The sequence below is a fragment of the Haliotis rufescens genome, unplaced genomic scaffold (genome assembly GCF_023055435.1).
Source record: "Haliotis rufescens isolate VD_foot unplaced genomic scaffold, xgHalRufe1.0.p SCAF_6, whole genome shotgun sequence".
In the NCBI taxonomy this organism is placed as follows: Eukaryota; Metazoa; Mollusca; class Gastropoda; order Lepetellida; family Haliotidae; genus Haliotis; species Haliotis rufescens.
In genome coordinates, this window is record NW_025964334.1 from 22,943,152 (window position 1) to 22,963,813 (window position 20,662).

Consider the following 20,662-nt stretch of genomic DNA (forward strand, 5'->3'; position numbering starts at 1 on the left):
TCGTTATATGGACATACTCCTTTGTCAGTCAGTAGCTTTAGTTTTAGTTTTAAGTGTTCAATATTTATGTAGAAAATATATATGAATAGTATATGCAGTACCTAATGTTAAGTAGGTGTCTTCTTTGGCATTTCTTATTTTTGAATACATATTCAGATGAGCCACAATGCCGTGGTACTATTTATATTATAATTTACTGGCTTTAGTTTGTTTTTTTACGCCGCACTCAGCAATATTCCAGCTATATGACGGCGATCTGTAAATAGTCGAGTATGGACCAGACAATCCAGCGATTTACGTCATGAACATCGATCCACGCAATTGGGATCGATGACATGCATCAACCAAGTCAGCGAGCCTGACCACCCAATCCCGTTAGTCGCCTTTTACGGCAAGCATGGGTTGCTGAAGACCTATTCTACTCCGGATCTTCACGGGTCTAATTTACTGGCATATATGAGTAACACTGAAGCGTAAAGTACAGCTAATTTGTGAGCCAACGGCACACCTATTATACTTCCTCAACATTCTCTTTCAATTTAAAAGACAACTTCAGAACCATATAAATAATCCATAAGCATACTGTACATTTAGGAGTCACACAGTTCCTATCATTCTTTTGTTCTGTTGCAAAGTGAATTCCTAAATGTGACTTGACATTTTTGTTGTTGATCCGTTAGTGTTCTTTGAATTAATTAAACGTACTAACTGCGTTGAAGCATGTATTTTTACATTATCTGCATACGTTAACTCTAAGATGATAGTCATCGATATAAACAATAATTACATACACAATTTTATTTTTGTTGGCAAATTCAAATGCAACAAATATAATTTGCAAATTCCTGAGGCGTGTGTCATTGTGTCGGCGAAAGAAGTGATATATCAACTTAAAGCACAGTCATATTGGGTTCAGCAAACACAGTACGATCAGTTTACAGTTTCCACAATAGCCTACGGACCCCACTTCGCAATTGACGCGGCGCGTAAATTACGCATCAGAAAAAAATGTAAAAAATCATCAAGGAATGCACGTCTTTGTATTTTCACACACCCTAGATGTTTTCTGTAACTTTAGATGCTACTCAAAGCTATTCAGCATTGGATGCATGTCATTTCAGGACCTGCCATGTGTTGGTTCAAGTCATTATTCTCCCCGTCTATAACAAAACATGTTTCTTATTCTGATATTGTTATGGATGTCGATTGGAATTTTAAACAATAGGCTCTTTATTTATGGAGGCGCCACGTTGTTCGATCGCGTGAGCATTTTCAGAGGTAAAAACAAGCATAGACAATTGTCGGTAATGAGAGGAGAGGATATGTCTCGAATGACGAGCCAAGGCGAGCACATAATAGTAATTCTTGAAGGGGGTAAGATTAATGCAGATGACGAGGCTTGTGTCGTTAAATTAAATGTCTTGTTTGCAGACCTGGGTGACTCGGACTCGCTTATCATTTCAACCAGATTTATATGGTTATTACGAACAACATGTAGGGAATTTATTAAATTCATATAACAGTTTGGCTGTCAACGAAGGACACGAACATATTTAACAATGCTTTTTACTATTGACACTCACACCTTATCAGTTTAGTACTTACAACATTTAACAGATGAAATACTTTACAATATGAAGTCTATTGTTTCAAAAACGATGTGCTGTTTGTTTTGTTTAATGGTGCATGACAAGTTTCCCCTGTAGGTGTGAGTGAGTGAGTATGGTTTTACGCCGCTGTTGTTGCAATATCACGGCAATATCACGGCGGGAGACACCCTGGCCTGTCGAACACATTTTTTTGCGGTTTCAATTACAACCGTCCTCAGTCTGCCTACACAAAGGATTTTTGGTTGTTGATAGGATCATTGTCAGGGTATAGTTATGTATTATCCCTGACAATATACCTGGTTGTAATCAATTAGGCCTCATCGATTTTGACATTACCGAAGCATCTAACGCAGTGCAATTGCCACATGAAACGTTGACTAAATGCTTCCTTTACACACTCAGGTAGTATTCAGCAAATGCTGTCAGATTGTTCATGGTATGGTAACCAACTATCACACATACATATTTACTTGACCGCCTAGGTGGTGTAGGGGAAGGTCGGTGGTTCGATCCTTTCAGACCAAAGGACCTAAAAAGATGGTACCGGTATTTGATGCTACCCTGCCTGGCATTAAGGTACTGAAACAAGGACAGGTCACGACTCGGAGTCAGTATACTGTGTCATGGTATCTCAGTGGGCTAGCACTATAAACTCGGCACACACACACGTCGCTATATAAGTGCAATAGTCTTAGAAGCGATTTCCTATTTCATCTCACATCGCCTTGGTTCAGCAACAGCATAAGAGAGCTCGGGAATAACCTCCCAGTTTTAAACGTCTGCCCCACACTCCTCTAGCCTTCAACTGACACAATTCATGATGAACCAACATTAATTCTAACTCTTCCATTGTACTTGTACTTGAGTTCGACTACTTTTTCATCAGGGGAGATGCATACACCCCAAATGCAAATACAATTTGTTGGTTGGTTTGTTGTTTAACGCCGCACTCAGGAAGATTCCAGCTATATATGACGGCGGTCTGTAAATATTCGAATCTGGACCAGACAATCCAGTGACATATCATGAGGATCGATCCGCGCAATTGGGATTGATGACATACAGTACATCAACCAAACCAGCGAGCGTGACCACCCGATCCCGTTAGTTGCCTCTTACGACAAGCATAGTCGCATGGGTTGCTGAAGACCTATTCTACCCCAGATCTTCACGGGTCCAAATGCAAATAAATAGTACGTAAACATGAAGGTGTAAATGGCAAATGGATATAGTTTTATACACACGAATATAGGTGCAGAGATGTGGTTTACAGAGGTAAGAAAAGACATTGCAATTATACATACAAATCTTTAAATACTGCTGTATTAGGTGAACTGGGAAAAACGAGAATGTATGAACATCAAGAATGCCCTTGGGTAAATAATATCCAAAGCATTGCTTTTTCATGCTATGTAAACATAATGAATTAGGTTTCATTTGAAAGATATACATTGTTTTAGTTATGGTTTGGTTTGTTTGTTGTTTAACGCCGCACTCAGCAATATCCCAGCTATATGACGGCGGTCTGAAAATAATCCAGTGATGGCTTTGGTAATGTACGGTTGATGTCGGAGGCTGTGATGCATTTATTAATACATTTAAGGATTCTGTTTGGTTGTTTTTTTTACGCCGCACTCAGCAATAATCCAGCTATATGAGGGCGGTCTGTAAATTATCGAATCTGGACCAGACAATCCAGTGATTGATATCATGAGCATCGATCAACGCAATTGGGATCGATGACATGCTTAAACCAAGTCAGCGAGCCTGACCACCCGATCCCGCTGGTCGCCTCTTACGACAAGCAAAGTCGCCTTTAATGGCAAGCATGGGTGGCTGAAGACCTATTCTACCCCGGATCTTCACGGGTCTATACATTTAAGGAAAGAACATAAGCAATCTCTTGTTCTGTACATTTAAGGAATGGTTATGCAGGAATGGTCAGATTGTATATCTAACTCACCAAGGTTAGATTTATATCGCACCTACAAATACACGTACCTACTATAACCTGAAAAGAATGTTGTTCAAATGATTTTAAAGTATATAACATAGAATGCCCAGTGATAATGACTTTGCTGACAGTCTTTCCAATTTCTGTAAAGAAGACTTAGGTAATTGATACCATGCACTATTTATATGTCCAGTTTATACTAACTTAAGGTCAAGATATTTGCCCTTGTATTATGATGAATATTCTACTATGCACATGTTTTATCGTTACTCAGAACAAATGACGACAGCAGTTCTCCAGCTCTCTATCTTAAAAAAAAAGTGTTTATAAACAAAACCAATATACATTGAGGCGCTCTGTCACAATGGAAAACATGGAAGTTTAAATGGATATTTTATACAATTAACATGCAGTGGGCTAAATGAGTAATGGCTCAGACAAATTGGCAGTCCAAACAAGCTTGAATCAAATCGTTAACTTTGTTGAAGCCTGTCATCCTATCCCAATTGCGTGGATCGATGCTTATGATATTATGGATTGTGTGGTCCAGACTCGATTATTTACATACCGCCGTCGTATAGCTGGAATATTGCTGACAAACAAACAACAAAGCCCTACAAATACCTGACAGTTCACCTGACAGTCAAATCTGATCGCACATCGATTTGCCTCATGAATAAATACGATACAGACCATAATATTTGTTTGTTTAAAGCCGCACACAGCAATTAGATCGATAACTAACATGCATCAACCAAGTCACCGAGCCTGACCACCCGATCCCGTTAGTCGCCTCTTACAAGCATTGTCGCCTTTTACGGCAAGCATTGGTTTCTGAAGATCTATTGTACCTTTATCTTCACGGGTCCCAGACCATAATAGCTCCACTTAACGTTAAGTCGATAATTCCAGTGAAAGTGTTCAGATTTTGACACCCAGATTTGCAAGGAAACTCACTTTCCATCTTCTACCGAAATTTCTATAGACTTATAATTTGTATGGCTTGACATACTTATGCACCTGTTTAGCAGTGTTCCACAAGCCAGTTATTTAGTGTACACATTTCACAGCCGCTTCAGACATGTTAACACTTCACTGTAAGACAGCTACGCCTTAAATCGCAAAGAACAACGAAGCGTAGTTTATTTGACAATAAAACATTGTTCTATCATGACAGCAATTTTCACCGCTGAAGCCTAAGCACTATTATATGCTTTGGAGTATGTCCCCAAACAGCCCAGTTGTAAACGATTCATCATCTTTTCAGATTCATGATCGTGTCTACAGGCAATCAAATCTAGCTCTTTACATCATCCATTCATTTTAGATATTTTAGAACTATATAATCACCTTGCTACTGTCCAATACGACATTGTCTTTTGCTGGTTGCCCAGTCATGTTGGAATCACGGGTAACACTATGGCTGATGCTGCAGCGAAGGCAGCTCTTAACAAATCTGTGACAACCCTTCTTCCACCATACAGTGACTATCAATCTGTTATTCGACGCTTTATCAAAGACCTAATGCTGAAGAAGTGGGACACCCAAGTGGATATTACCAAATTACATGCAATCAAACCAACTATTGGTTACACCTACTTGGGTTGTCAATCCAGATTTGAAGAGGTCATTATGCGACGATGTCGTATTGGCCATTCGCGTTAGTGTACCCATGAATATTTATCAAAAGGTGAAGATCCTCCATTCTGTATCCCTTGTGAAGAAATAATCACAGTCAGGCATGTCCTGCTTTACTGGATTGATATTTCCATCACAAGGGATAATTATTTCCAGGTTTCATCAATCACTCAAAATCAGGTAGGTTCTCATTTACTTCTTGTTTTTTTAAAGAAATTGAACTGATTGATAAATTTTGAATTATATAAATAGCTATATTTTATATTGGTAATATATAATTCGTTACTTAGATGGTTTATGGCTATATCCTCAAAGGGGTTGAAGTTGCGTAAAATTATTGTCCCCCTGAGAGGATATGTAAGACCACATCATTCAAAGTACATTTATCCATACCTCAGTTTTAAACGTAGTATATTAGTTTATTTTAACAGTTGGCTTAATTGCGTACCATCACCAGCAGCTGATCATGAAGGGATGGTGTAAATCCTGCTGGGGAGCCGTGCAGGTAGCAGAAGTATTGTAAGTGCCCAGCAAGGTGGCCTAACTTTGGTTACTGGTGATCTATAGCCCTTTTTCATATTGTATTGTTGATTGAAAATATATTCTTTCAAATGTTTTCAACTAGTCTTAAAATCGAAACTGTGATACTCTAGTTATTTTGATGACGTCGTTAATTAGATGACGTTATTTTTGAGAGGGAAGTGTCGAGTGAGTTGTTCCCCATAGATGTAGCTGACCAACGTAGATAAACGCAATGGCCGAACGATCGCGTCCAAAAGTGGGAGAGAAAAGGGACAGATAATCGACGTGAGAATAATGAGAATATGAGTGAGGGTTTGTTGGTTTGTTTGTTGTTTAAAGCTGCACTCAACAATATTCCAGCTATTTGACAACGGTCTGTAAATAATCGAGTATGGCCCAGAGAATCCAGTGATTGATGTCATGAATATCGATCCACGCAATTGGGATTGTCGACATTCTTGGTTGGTTGGTTTGCTGTTTTACGCCGCACTCAGCAATATTCCAGCTATATGACGGGTGTCTGTAAATATTCGAGTCTGGACCAGACAATCCAGTGATTAACATCATAGGCATCGATCCACGCAATTGGGATTCAATGACATGCATCAACCAAGTCAGCGGGTCTGACCACCCGATCCCGTTAGTCTCCTTTTACGGCAAGCATAGGTTTCTGAAGACCTATTCTACCCCGGATCTTCAGGGGTTTGATTACATTCATCAACCAAGTCAGCGAGCCTGACCACCCGATCCCATTAGTCACCTCTTACGACAAGCATAGTTGCCTTTTACGGCAAGCATGGGTTTCTGAAGACCTATTCAACGTTGCCGAAGACCAAATATATCCCCGCTGTTCATAACATGGACTTTTCCGACATTGCCGATCCCCGCTGTTCATAACATGGACTTTTCCGACATTGCCGAGTTCGGATTGTATTCAGGCAGTCATTTAAATACAGGTAAGCATTGTTAAAGCTTGTACATTTTATTAACATCATTGAAGAGGCTGTTCACAATATTGATATCCCACATAAGAAAAATACGACTCGTGGTCGTTGTTTATCGTACAATAAAACAACGCAGGGAGAATAAACAATTTATTCCTTTAAAACCATGTTTATTCTCTCTGCAGTCTTTTTCGTAAGAAGGGCAACTCCCACTCGTCATTTATTTCTTAATGAACAAGCATTTGCCGCCTGGCTCGAACTCAATAACTTTCAGATCTCTGTGATAAAGCTTTAATACTGCTGACTGGCATAGAACATAAGTACACGCACACTCCATCAATCGTTCCTTTCATAGAAATTTCGGAGATATTATAGGTCCACTGCAAGTTATGCCTGTCGTAAGAGGCGACTAAATAGACCGGATGGTCAGGCTCGCTGACATGGTTGACTGCATGTCATTGTATACAGTCACTGGAGTATCTGGTCCAGACTTTCAGGTCAAAGTCATGAAGCTGCATGGAACAAGAAACAAACATGAGTGCAGAATCACTCTACTGTTATGGTTATTGTACGGCGCTTCAATCAATTATACATAAATGACGCCCTCAAAGAATTCCGTGCACTGCATGAGACAGCAATGATCGTAAAATCGTTCCAAGACCTGGGATTTTACATTTATTTTCAAAAGCAAGTGGATCATGCATTGCATGTAACATAATCGTATACATGCGTGTTGATGCGAATCATCTTGAAGAACCAAAACGATTTTACTTAAAATATAAAATTATATGAAAAAAGATTCCCTTTTCCATAATAACAAAACACCCGTGAAGATTCGGGGTGGAATAGGTCCTCACCAACCCATGCTTTACCGTCACAGGCGACTAACGGGATCGGGTGGTCGTGCTCGGTGACTTGGTCGATAGATGCTCATGATATTAATCACTGGGGTGTCTGGTCCAGACTCGATTATTTACAGACCGCCGTCATATAGCTGGAATATTGCTGAGTGCGATGTTCAACAACAAACCAACCAACCAACACTATCAAATGGTGATTATACCAGAAGTTCGCGAAACGCCAGTGGCAGCCATCACCAACACATGCAAAGTAATGCATTATTTTTAATGACATATTGTCTCTCGTAAGTCATCTGGCGACTGGTTGTAGAATTTTATGTTTATACTTCTTTTGATATAATATAAGTGTTGTTTTCTACGAGTGAGACAACCATAAACTTGTCTGTCTGTCTGTCTTTCTGTCTATACCACCCCAATCTTTGCCGAATATGTTAAGGGGTCGACCATTTGATATTTGTTGGTTGGGGGAGGGGAGGGGGGATTAATATCTACCCTCGATACAAAACTCCTGGTTGCACTTGTTGTTTGATTTTAGCTAACTGATAGTTTTAGTAATACATCCCGTCATTTGTTAAAAGAACCTTCATCTTTATTTTCTCAATATGAGGAAGGTCGGTATCATTTGGTAAACTAAGTATGTAGTAAATGAATATTAACTCAAAGTAATTATGTGTTAAGCGTTGATCTCCATTACAAAATGTGGTTGCCATAAGACGTAACACACATATATGTACATTCCCTGATTCAAATTATTCCAATTTCTGAAATGTCCAACACATGTTTCTACAGATAAACGGTGTGTGGTCATGACCATGGCGTTAACGTGATTGTTAACGTGTCAACATTTCTCTAGTTTATCAGGCGCTGTAAAATTTGTAGCTATTCAATTATTCGTTTGACGATTGTAGATTTTGTACAAAACACGTCAAACTAACATCAGGCAACAGTTATCCGATTTCTCCTATGTCGGAAGCGTCCATGTTTAAACCCTCATGGTGTGACTGAATGACGTGTAGAGTTATCGTATCTAAAATTATGGTTGTTAAATAAAAGGCATATGCACTTCTTGTGTATCATGTACCTATGCATAATTGATTATTGTATGGATTACCGACATACATTGATCAAAGGGTAAGTTCTGAATCGTAGCATAAATAAATGATTTATCTTAATTGACGTTTAATTAGCATTACTCGCTATCAGTCTCGGAAATCGATCACCATAAGTATCAAAACCTTGCATTGCAAAGTCACAGAATATTTGAAATGGGTAGACAAGGATCAATTTGGTAAAGACACATGGACAGATATGCCCGGATAGCCGAAAACAAAAAAAGAAAGAGTGATACTGAAACAAACAATCAGAAAAACTAAAGAGCACTTTACAGACGGGTGCGGATGTGATTTGGGACATTTTGAGTGAGTGAGTGAATCTAATTTCACGCCACATTTTGCATTGTTCGAAATAGGCGACACCAGAAATGGCATTCGTGCATTGTAACACTTTCGGGATTCTAACCCAGCACGACGAGCCAACCACTTGTCTCACTAACTGTCCCTGACATATTTTGATAATAAGAGCTACCGAGCAGCCTGTATATTCGTATTAGTTCGCCCTCGGGTAGTCATAAACACACATGATCTAATTGATGCGTGGAAATAGTATCATGCGTGAGTAATCCATATTTGTGACTACTATTGCACGTATTATTCAATTGCTCAAAGACAAACTTTATTCTGCATAGAATTTCTTTCTAAGACGTATATATTCTCTATTTTGTGATATTTCACGAACACACTCAAATTGTAATTCTTTAATTCAGATCCAAGAAAGTTAATCACGTTTTCGACATATGAGCATTTCGCAAATCCGAGCTATTACTTTAAGGCGGAAGGTCAGACTTTGTAAAGAGTCCTGATTTTCTATTGTGCGTGTTACCCACTCAAATGAGTCAAGTACAGTAATGGAGCACTTCCCTGGCTGTATTCGCACAGTTTCGTCACCTTACAGGGTAGTTAGTGTTATGTAGCCTAGTGCAGTTGTGGGGAAGGCTCAACATCATTTACACACCTCGCTCTTCTTTCAAAGTAGGAATAAGTAATAAATCCTTAACATTCGCTGACTCACTGAACTATCCTCACCGTCGTTAAGAGACACATTGCATTGTCTGCTTGCACGAGGTGGAAATAGCCGCAACATACCGTTTCCCTGTCGCACAATCAGTACACCAAGCATGGTTATCTCACATTTAGTCTTGAAAACACTTGAAACTTGATCATATATAACGTATCAGTGTGCTGTCACGACTGTAAATTATGCATCGAGGGACGTTATAGTGTGCATGTCAAGATTTATTTGTTTAAGTACACGTAGATATCATAAACATAAGTCAGTGTTCTTTATCATATAATGGATGGGACGTCGCCTAGACTAGGGTTATATTAGCTTCCCTTTGATAAAGGACGGTGACTCCAGCAGACAGACCGATGAATTACCGCGAAAGGTAAGACGATAAAAATGTGTAGGCAAAAGGTTACGCGGCTATATAAAAAAAAACACTTTCCGAGGCTTGCTAAATACAATGTGTACTCCTAATACAAAAGATTAACCATCCCTAAACCCAGTCGCATGGTAACCTCTATTTATCCTCATTATCGTGGTGATTTTAATGGGATAGTTGAACATATCACATATGCAGTGTGGTAGTTTATATTATCTCAAATACTGTGGAATAATAATCATTATTTAACTAATATCAAGTCTGATGTTCAACATGTCTGCAATCCGTCATCCACATTGAGTTGATAAGTTAAGTATGTGATAATGAGTTGATATTAACTTACACATGAGATACAACTGCTTTGGTGAGTGAGGTTAGTGCGTCAGCTATATCATTTAATCATGTAGTTAGTAAGTCCGAGCGTCAAGTCCTATGACGTTTCCGCGTCGATCCACGTCGACGGGGAAGCACCCCACGCTGTCAACCCACGTCACTGAGCCTGATCTATTACAATAAGTGCCTGTGAGTAAGGAGGTGTTGAAACTCCCTGTAAAGGTCCTATTACGTGATATCATCCCGTTTCAAACTGACCAGCAACGAGTTATTTCCTATAAATGCCTCTGAATAACTAACATAAAATTCTGGAATGACTTAACCAGGAAACGTTGATTGAAATACTTAGACGTTACCGAAATGTGGCTTTACATGACATTTGAATACAATGAACGAGTTCTTAAGTACCTAGCAACTGAGAAATGTAGATACCATAAGCTAGAGCTGATGGTATATTGCTGGACAATGAAGGGGAAATTCACAATGGGAAAAAACGAAATTATCCCTACAGCTTGGTACATACATGTAGGTTGACCCATGTTTGGATTTATGTGCATAGACCCACACATATAGGACACTGATTATGTTATCCAACTGAGTTTGATATGTGGGATGAAGATATTCATTTATCGTGGCAATAAAAGAAATGAGGTCGTCTGTATCAGATTCTGAAACCGAAGCATAGTTTTTTTGGCAAAATGACCCTTCTGTAAATTAATTAAAGTAGCTAAGAGGCATGCATGTTATCATCAAATGACACAAGTAACCTCAATGTAGATGGGGATGACCTGTCATTGAATACAACGATCAATAACATGTGAATATATAGAGATCAATGTAGAATACGCTTGCCTGCCCCTGACAGTCTCAGCATTGTGAAGGTCATTTTTGTGTGAATTTCATCGCAATCATAGAACAAATACTAACTATCATGGACATACAACCGAAACATTTACTGTTCCTTATGTGCTCAAAATATTCAAGATGGAATTTAATGACTAAACAGTGTGAAGTATGTAAAAGTACTTGTACAATTCAAACTTGTGAAAAGATAAGAACGTGCGGTTCATGTGCCTATGTTCCATTTCGCAAACCGAGTTCGAATTTGTCCCCAGCGTCCTATTAAGTTAAATCCCCCCAAGCAGCGACGCAAAAATTCACGACCTTCCAACGTAAATGTAACTTTGCAACCTTAAATTGAATCACTGAAAATGTCAATCTAAATTTTAAATGAAAAACTATAAGAAAATTGTGCACAAGTCTGCACAAGAGAAAGCAATGCAAAAACACATACGGCTCACATATGATATATTGTACGACCGCTTCTGTGCGCAAGTCGCGTGACTGCTCACGTATTGGTGATATGTGGTCATGTATATGTTAGATATATTAGCTTCGACAGCTGTTTGAGACTGATTGGTTTCAGAAGTTGACGTTTTGAATTTAGAAATGTTGAACATGTTGTTTAACTAGGGCCACAAGGTTTAGCTGAGGGGTTGCTTCTAATTATAATCGAAAACACCCTTTCCATATTCTTAGAAATCCATTTTACGATTCCGACTGTATCATGAGCATGTGTTTCTAAATCGCTGTGAAATAGTGATGATACCAGGTGTTCGCGAAAAGGTGAGCGTATCCTGTTCCTGGTATAAGTCAAAATAGCAAATTGCACCGGACGTCATTTTTGACAAAAATGTGACATGTTTGGAAATGTCCTCAACATGTATACTTTAAAACGTTTTGAAAGCTTTACTGAGGCCTTGGATGTTGATCAAACAACTTCCGAGCAAGAGTCGTATGGCGCTCTTTGAAATCGTGGCGGAAAGAGCGTAGTCGATTGTTCCTAAAAAGTTGGGAATGTAGACACCGAACGCTGGACCTACAGGAATCGTGCTCGAAGCACCAGAATATGCATGTGAGATACACAAAGTGAAGACACGAGACACTTAAAATGCAGATACAATATTTATGTGAACATGCCGTATTGAGACAGGTTTGAATTTCATTAATAAGGTGTATTGTTTAACATTGATTCACCATTTGGAAAACAGTCCTTTCGCTTCTGTGCTTGTAGCACATTGTAACAGTTGGTGTTGGGATTTTTATTAAATAAAAAATCTCTGCAAAAAGCAGAGTCGATTGTACGATTCCGATTAAAGTATGAGGATGTGTTTATGAATAGCCATCCCACTTTTTAGGAAATACTAGAGTACATGTAGATAAAAATAGCATTTACATTCCGCTCAGACATTACATAACAGCATTCATGCAGTCCAACTGTTAAATTAAATCCTCATGCAACGATTACATCTAAAATCTAACGTCAATACCATTTCGAAGCAAATATGTGATTTCGAAGCAAATTGGGTCAGATAAAAACAAATAATTAATACAAATAAATCCAATACACAAAATATGGTGTATATTGTAACAAAGTAAACGAACGCAGAGTTGCCGTGAACTGAACCGTTTATTTCGACGGAACAACTGACATCAGTCAGGAGCTCAACATGTCATCTAGGTAAAGAACACGAGGATTGAAGCGTGCAAGTGTCTTTGAGCTAATAAAATATGATATCTGTCGAAAAACGATAGTGTTACAATGAACATAATCTTGGAGCTTTAAAAAATATGAATGGAATTGTGACTAATGGTAATAATTTCAAGCAGCGATAAGCATTTGTTCTGTAGTCATTTGGACACTTCAATCCTTCATATACCACGCGTGTGTATTTCAAAGCTAAATTATTTTCACACAAACGATTATTATTATGATTACACACGAAGGTGTTGTTTTAATAAACATTCTCTTTGAAAGTAGAGCAGGAACTCGAAAGTGATTAATAATGTATCAAACGGAGCGAATTGTCTTCATTCTGTTGTCATAAGGGAAAGTTATCACTGCATATAGCGAGAAAGGACTATGGGAATCAGCAGAAGTTGTGCAAGAACAGTGACACGGTATCCTCCTGATTCTGCAAAGACAAGAAAAGAAGTTGCAAGTATATTTGACAATACATTGTGAATTGATCCAACAAAATAATGGGCTACAAATACTGCAGCTACTTGCTGTCATAAAACGTATTGATGCCGAAAATCCCTATGCTCGTTAGTTCACAGTAACAAATATTATCAGATGTCAATACAATCCCAACCTGATTTTCAGGGTATCAGAGTCTGAAATGAAACGTGATGTCACGTCTTTCACTGGTATGTACTTATGTTGCTTTGACCGATCATTGGCCATTTGTACTGTAGTGAGGTACACATTCCACCATTTAATAAACCGTTTCTTTCTTTTAACAGCAACGACCGAACGACAGTTATTTCTTCTTTCATTTGTTCTATCTACAGTAGTTTTGAGTCTACATTGTAGATGAAGTTTCTTTGCATTGGGAATATCAGAAATGGACATAAAAGGCATACATACGTTGTGTACAAAGGGTCCCGGTATGGATTTCATTAATAAGGTGTATTGTTAAACATTGATTCACCATTTGGAAAACAGTCCTTTATCTTCTGTGCTTGTAGCACATTGTAACAGTTGGTGTTGGGATTTTTAATAAATAAGAAATCTCTGCAAAAAGCAGAGTCGATTGTACGATTCCGATTAAAGAATGAGGATGTGTTTATGAATAGCTATCCCACTTTTTAGGAAATACTTGAGTACATGTAGAAAAAAATAGCATTTAAATTCCGCTCAGACATTACCTAACAGCATTCATGCAGTCCGACTGTTAAAATAAATCCTCATGCAACGATTACATCTAAAATCTAACGTTAATACCATTTCGAAGCAAATATGTGATTTCGAAGCAAATTGGGTCAGATAAAAACAAATAATTAATACAAATAAATCCAATACACAAAATATGGTGTATGTTGTAACAAAGTAAACGAATTATGAACTGAACCAGATTTCTTCGTATTTGGCTTTTGCAAATTTCAGTATATGAAATATGTTCAAAAACGTCGTACGGGTTGTACACATGTCGCCTGTGTATCCATCAGTGCAGGTGCAGGAATAGATCGTGCCGCTAGTGTCACAGCTACCGTGGGCGCCACATTCACTTCCAGCAGCGGTGCAGACAGGAGCTGTAAAAATGGCAACAATTTCAGTTGTCCATTACACACAATTAACCAATGAACGAACCGATAGTTCAACTACCTAATCTAGACTTGTATAGCTTCTTTAATTAGAAAATATATGAATTGAGCGAGCTTATCAATGAGTCACTTCCAGCAGTAGTCCAGCTATAAGACGGCGGTCTGTAAATAATCGAGTCTGGACCAGACAATCCAGTGATTGATATCATGAGCATCAATCCAAGTAATAATTTACGTCATTATTTAAAGTTTTCGACTACGGCTTTAACAATATATTACTGAAATATCCATTTACATGATACTTCGCATTGTACGGATATTTATATTGTAGAACATCGGGTTCACTGTTATCATTACCAGCAATAATATACAGCTCATATAGAACATCATATACACGGAACATTACACAAAATATACGATCATTGTAATTGGATTGAAGCTGTTCTTAGTTAAGTCTTCATATGTGGCTTTGGAAATTTCAGTTGATGAAATATGTTCAAAAACGTCGTACCGGTTGTACATGTGGCGCCGGTGTATCCACCAGTGCAGGTGCAGGAATAGGTAGCGCCGCTCGTGTCACAGCTACCGTGGGAGCCACATTCACTTCCACCGTCAATGCAAACAGGTGCTGGAAAAATATGGAAAGATATTTATTTTATAGTACATGTGGCTCACCGTTACAGAAACCAGCAATAATATACAGCTAACCAGATATGAATATCATATACAGTGATTATAATGTGATTAACATTTTAAAAAAATATTCGTATTTGGCTTTTGCAAGTGTTCCCCATAAAAAACACATTCGCGTTTAGTCGTTAGGCTTTGGTCAAGTTCTGTCAGAAGACTAAAAACATAACACACTCTGATATGTATGTATCTTGCTAACCAGTGTCCATTTACTAAAGTGATAGACATATATATGTAAGAATCTTCCCTTACTCATCTCGTGTAACCATCTAAGATTATATATACATGACTGTAGATGATTTATTATATTCCAGGAGAGTATTAAAACTCCAGTTAAGATATCATGTGAACTTCCAGTATGAACAGAATCCTCAAGTTTGTTCTGTCATGCGCATCAATACATTTTAATATTTATCAGGAATATACTTCTCTATCCAGTAAATGTACCTTAACGTCAGCACATGTGTGAAACGTTTTAACTTCACGCTTTGATAGGTTTATACCACATAACACCATCTTAGCTGCGAGTCAAAAAAGTGACACACATGCTGTAACTTGGGTCAACTGACTTGTATTCGGTGAATTACATGCCACATGCAGATCCAGTTTGGATTAACAGAAAACATTAAAAAAAGAAGGAACTATAACATATATAGGTTTTAGATAGACCGAGCGACTGTGGTAGACTGTGGGTTAAAAATTGTTTGTAGCAATATAAGGCCATTGCATCCACGTGTGTATCGTTCTGATATTTACAGAACTAGCTTATAAATACTAGATTGGATTCTCATTCATTGAAAATCTCCTGAACATACGTTCAGGTACTAATATATTTATCTGTCTCAATTATATATGTGAGACAGTGTGGCCGGTTCATGTAATGCGCCACAATTAACAGTTCGGAGTTGTGTCAAGGGTTTGAATCCAGGAATTGTCCTGCTTTCATCCGTGTTTCGTCAGCACTATATTGATGGTCTTTTGGACCCACCAAAATGGTAAACGTATGAGAGATGCATTACCCACAACACGCCTAACACGCCTTAGTTGGGTGAAATACTGTTCAGAATAGGGGGTACAATTTCAAAGCCCCTTGTACAAGTACTTTAGAACATTTTCATTAAACTGATCATATATTTCTGTTTAGTGATTTTAAGTTATTATCATGAATCTCAAGGTATAAATAAAAGAAATACAATGTAGGATTACAATTGGAACATACATACCCTGCAATAAATGAAAGCTTTTCATCATAAATGGGAATATGACATGATGGTTCATACTGTAACATATTTTGTGTGCAAATGTGTAATCTGTTACGTTGTTACCTGTTGTGCAGTCATCCCCTGAGTATCCGTCTGTACACACACATGGTGCGGAAGTGTCAGGACAGGTACCGTGGGTGCCACAACCGGTGTCGTCAACACAGTTGGCAGCTTTGACATCCCTGATCACACAAAGGATCATCAGGGCTGAAAGTACAAAATATTGCGCCATCATATTACACTTGTATTTTCAGTAATGATACTATAACAAAACTATTAACACCACATATATCAAGTTCCGTGTTTTGATTCATCTCACAATAGATTTGGTAGATGCTACATTCTAAAGACATACTATCTGAAATAAGATGAGAATTTAGGTAAACTGTTCGAATAGTTATATGAGCCGCTTGTACTGTGAACTATTCCCTCGAATTGATAAACTCGTTTGATTAATCTCCATAGCGTACATCTGTGACCGGGAAATATTTATGGAAATATTGACAAATAAACATAGGAAGAGGGGGTCAGGTGACATTGAATGAAATATGGTAAATGTGTCATTATTCTGCGTGTACTGTTTACCAATACAATGAACTTCAAGAAAAGTGTTTAAGCAAAGTAGGCATTAATTCATGTAATGTCTGTCTCGCCGAAAGAGGGAAATTTTATACCGAATGTATTATTTGATTATTATTATGCCCAAGTCCAAACAAGCCTGTTATGTGGATCAGAAGTATGGGGATTTCATCGAAACGATTGTCTCGAAAAGCTTTGTTTGCTTGTTGTTTAACGCCGCATTTAGCAATATAACAGCTATATGACGGCGGTCTGTAAAATAATCGAGTCTAGACAAGACAATCCAGTGATTGACGTCATGAGCAGCGATCCACGCAATTGGGATTGATGACATGTATCAACCAAGTCAGCGAGCCTGACCACCCGATCGAGTAAGTCGCCTTTTACGACAAGCATAGAATTGGTTGCTGAAGACCTATTCTATCCCGGATATTCACGGGTCTCCTCTTTTTGCTTGTAAAACACTCTTACACCCATCCACACCCAATTGAATGGTCCATGGAGGGTGTGGCAGATACCCGTTAAAGAGGCCCTAAATGCATTAAATATCTTTGACTTTGAGTGTACATGTAGTTCTCTGCAGTTCGATGTTTGGGTAAAAGTTCGTCAGCTTCCACATACAGCCTGTCAAGGGGAGAGGTCCTAAAGGCTCCACGACAGTGACTTCGGCCTTGATGGCGTATTGAGTGTTATATTTGCTTTTGCAGACTCCAAAATCGATATTGGAAACATACTCCAGCTTATAGCGTATTAATGACTATTGGGAGTTGACCGAGCCAAATCCCACATGACGGGCCCATTTTTGAAGTTGTCAACACCTAGTTCGTACCTCTCTTTCTATCGCATGCATATACCGCAATAAGAAATTTAGAATCGTCCATGAAATGGGACCATCAAAACAAGTGTTCCAAACTTTAGTGAGACTATAAACTGTGATGTATAAAAATGGGACAGATAGCATGCTGCCCTGACGGATGCCCTGGCGGATTTAAATTCTCGATTGAAATGATCAGACAGTGTAGAGCCCACCCCTACTTGAAAGTGTCTGTTAGTTCAAGACATAAAGTAAGATAATCTGGCCATCAATCCAACCTCATCTTAATGTTTTGAAAGACCGTGTTCCCACGTTATAATGTATACGTTCTCTCAGTCGAAAACAAAATGACAAAGCATGTAGTCTGCTGGCAATGGATTTCTAAAATGATCTCAAGCGCACCAAAGGGTCAATGGTACTATAAGCCATTCACAGACTTAGTTCTTATGTCTTTTTCTTGTTACTAAAGAGGTAACCAGTACCAGACTAACCGAGTGGTGACCATGCGTTCCATGGTTTTACGACCACATCTAGTCATAGATAGACGGCGGTAATTGGACGGATCAGTATGCTTTTGTACAGGAATGATAATAGCATGATGCATCAAAGGAGAAACAATTCTAGTTGTCCTTATTTCAAATATATATATCAAATATATTAAGTAGCGTTTCCAAACAAGAATCGTACAAGTGTACCCGGAGCTGAGAGTGAATCTTTCTCGTTTTTTCCACCTTTCTCTAGCTTATTTATGTCAAACCAATATTTGAGGGCTTGCACAGGACTCGAATGATTTCGTATACATGTAATTGACCCGAAAATAGTAGTATGGGTTCAGGAACATTGCTGAGAGTGACAGAGTTTAGTTTTTCAGTACATAATGTACAGTTTGTAATAAAGGCCAAGATTGTACCTTGATGAAGGTGGTTCATCAGCAAGATTGATATCCAGAAGTATTGATACCAGCCATTCACAATTTAAACGCGTTCCAAAGATTTTGATTTATGAGAAAAAGATAAAGGACATAGTATGTTCCAGTGGAAGGATGCATAAAAGTATTATACGCATCATAGAAAATGCAAAAATACCTGTGTTTAAAGGTAAAATTTTCGATAACTTTTCCCTTATTATTGGTATCAGTACACCCCCATAGAGGATAATGGCCATTGCAATCGTCCATGATTATAATCGAGTCTGGACCAGACAATCCTGTGATTGACATGAGCAACGATCCACGCAAATGGGATCCGATGATATGCATCAACCAAATCAGCGATGTTCATGATGTCAATCACTGGATTGTGTGGTATAGACTCGATTTTTTACAGACCGCCGTCATACAGCTGGAATATTGCTGAGTACGGCGTTAAACAACAAACAATCAACCAAACATTGAGGAAATATTCAACAGGTTTTGAGTTCCGGTCCGGAAACGAGCACTACCCCCCTTTGTAGTTTCAGTCTAATCGTCGTGAAAACAACTAAAATTATAAAAAAATCATCAAAAGGCACTCGCTCACCACTACAACTACAATGTGTCTGTTCATCTTTCCGAAATTTAAATCACAATTTGTGACATGCTTTGAAGGTATATTATGCTATTTCTAGAATAGTTGACGTACATTGTTTTAAGAACCCACTGGGCACGTAGTGATGGCAGTAGATAAAACAACCGACTTTCCAACACACTAACAGACTATTTGTAGTAAATAATGTACATTTACCTGAAATATATAACGTCTCCAAACATCTATGAATCAGACTTAATTTCTAGTATTCATGATAGTCATAAAATATACTTCGATATCACGCCTCACAACGACTCAGGTATGAATAAAACAACTGATGAATATTTTTGTTTAACATTGGAACATCGAGTGTACAAAATCGAACACAGTTCGTCATTAAACTGCCTAAAATTGCTGGGAACACTAGAATTTGTCTGATTACTGTCACTTATATTATTCATAACTCCAAATGGATAACATGTTAAGTAACTGACGTAAATGTTAGATACCAAAGCAAATAAACAACTTACCCAGAAGAAGCACCATCATGCCAAATTTAAACATAACTGGTAATGTTTGCCTGAGAACTGTTTCTTCGTCTGGACGGGGAGACACTGCGAATGAGATCAGTGCGTCCCCCTATTTGTAACGCCCGTCTCCATAGCACCGAAATGTTGTGTCACATGGCCTGAACATAACAGTAACATGATCTCGACAATTTCAGTATTAAGCATTTGGACATGGGATGGCATTTTACTTAGCTCTAACCTTAAAATATTTACTGATATCAATTGATAGGGGAATAAGTTTGTGTTAATGCCGCGTTGGATCGTAAATCTAAATTCAACGACATTAATCATGAAGCGACATGTTCAATAGTGTTTACGAATCATGAATATGAAGAAACAATTGTTTGTTCAGGTCACATGCATGCGTCGATCAGATGACGGCATACCACCGTGGAGAACATGCAATACAACCAAGGGCAACAGTGTCAACTACGAGGGAGACAGATCATAGGGAGATATAAGACTAAGACACTCACTTTGTCCACTGATAATAGTACCAGCAATGATTCCCAGCGGATCAGTATCTCCATTAGTCTTTTGAATCATAACACCAAGTCATAGACGAGTGCACATGTGTCTGTCACACCCAGATATGTTACTCGTGACAGGCAGGACTTGGCATGACGCAACTTGCTGGTACATCTACAAAGAAGCCAACAACTCCGCGCAATCGGGTGCACCTGCTCTGCTTTGTTTGATGTCTGGTGAATGATTGCAATACTGTCGTGATGTTAGTGATCTTACATATCTAGTGATCTTGCAAAGATATAGCACG

General features: G+C 38.4%; 2 protein-coding genes across 8 annotated transcripts in view; both read right to left on the reverse strand.

Moving 5' to 3' along the window:
• Window positions 1-20,662, reverse strand: part of LOC124126175 — a 371,963-nt gene that overhangs the window by 323,869 nt on the left and 27,432 nt on the right. The window lies entirely within an intron of this gene.
• Window positions 12,813-20,065, reverse strand: LOC124127671 (adhesive plaque matrix protein 2-like). Its single transcript, XM_046491072.2, has 5 exons — window positions 19,849-20,065; window positions 16,484-16,627; window positions 14,980-15,096; window positions 14,340-14,456; window positions 12,813-13,336 (listed from the first exon to the last, which is right to left on the reverse strand). Exons 1-5 carry the CDS (start codon window positions 19,880-19,882, stop codon window positions 13,260-13,262), a joined length of 489 nt encoding a protein of 162 aa, XP_046347028.2. The 5' UTR covers window positions 19,883-20,065; the 3' UTR covers window positions 12,813-13,259.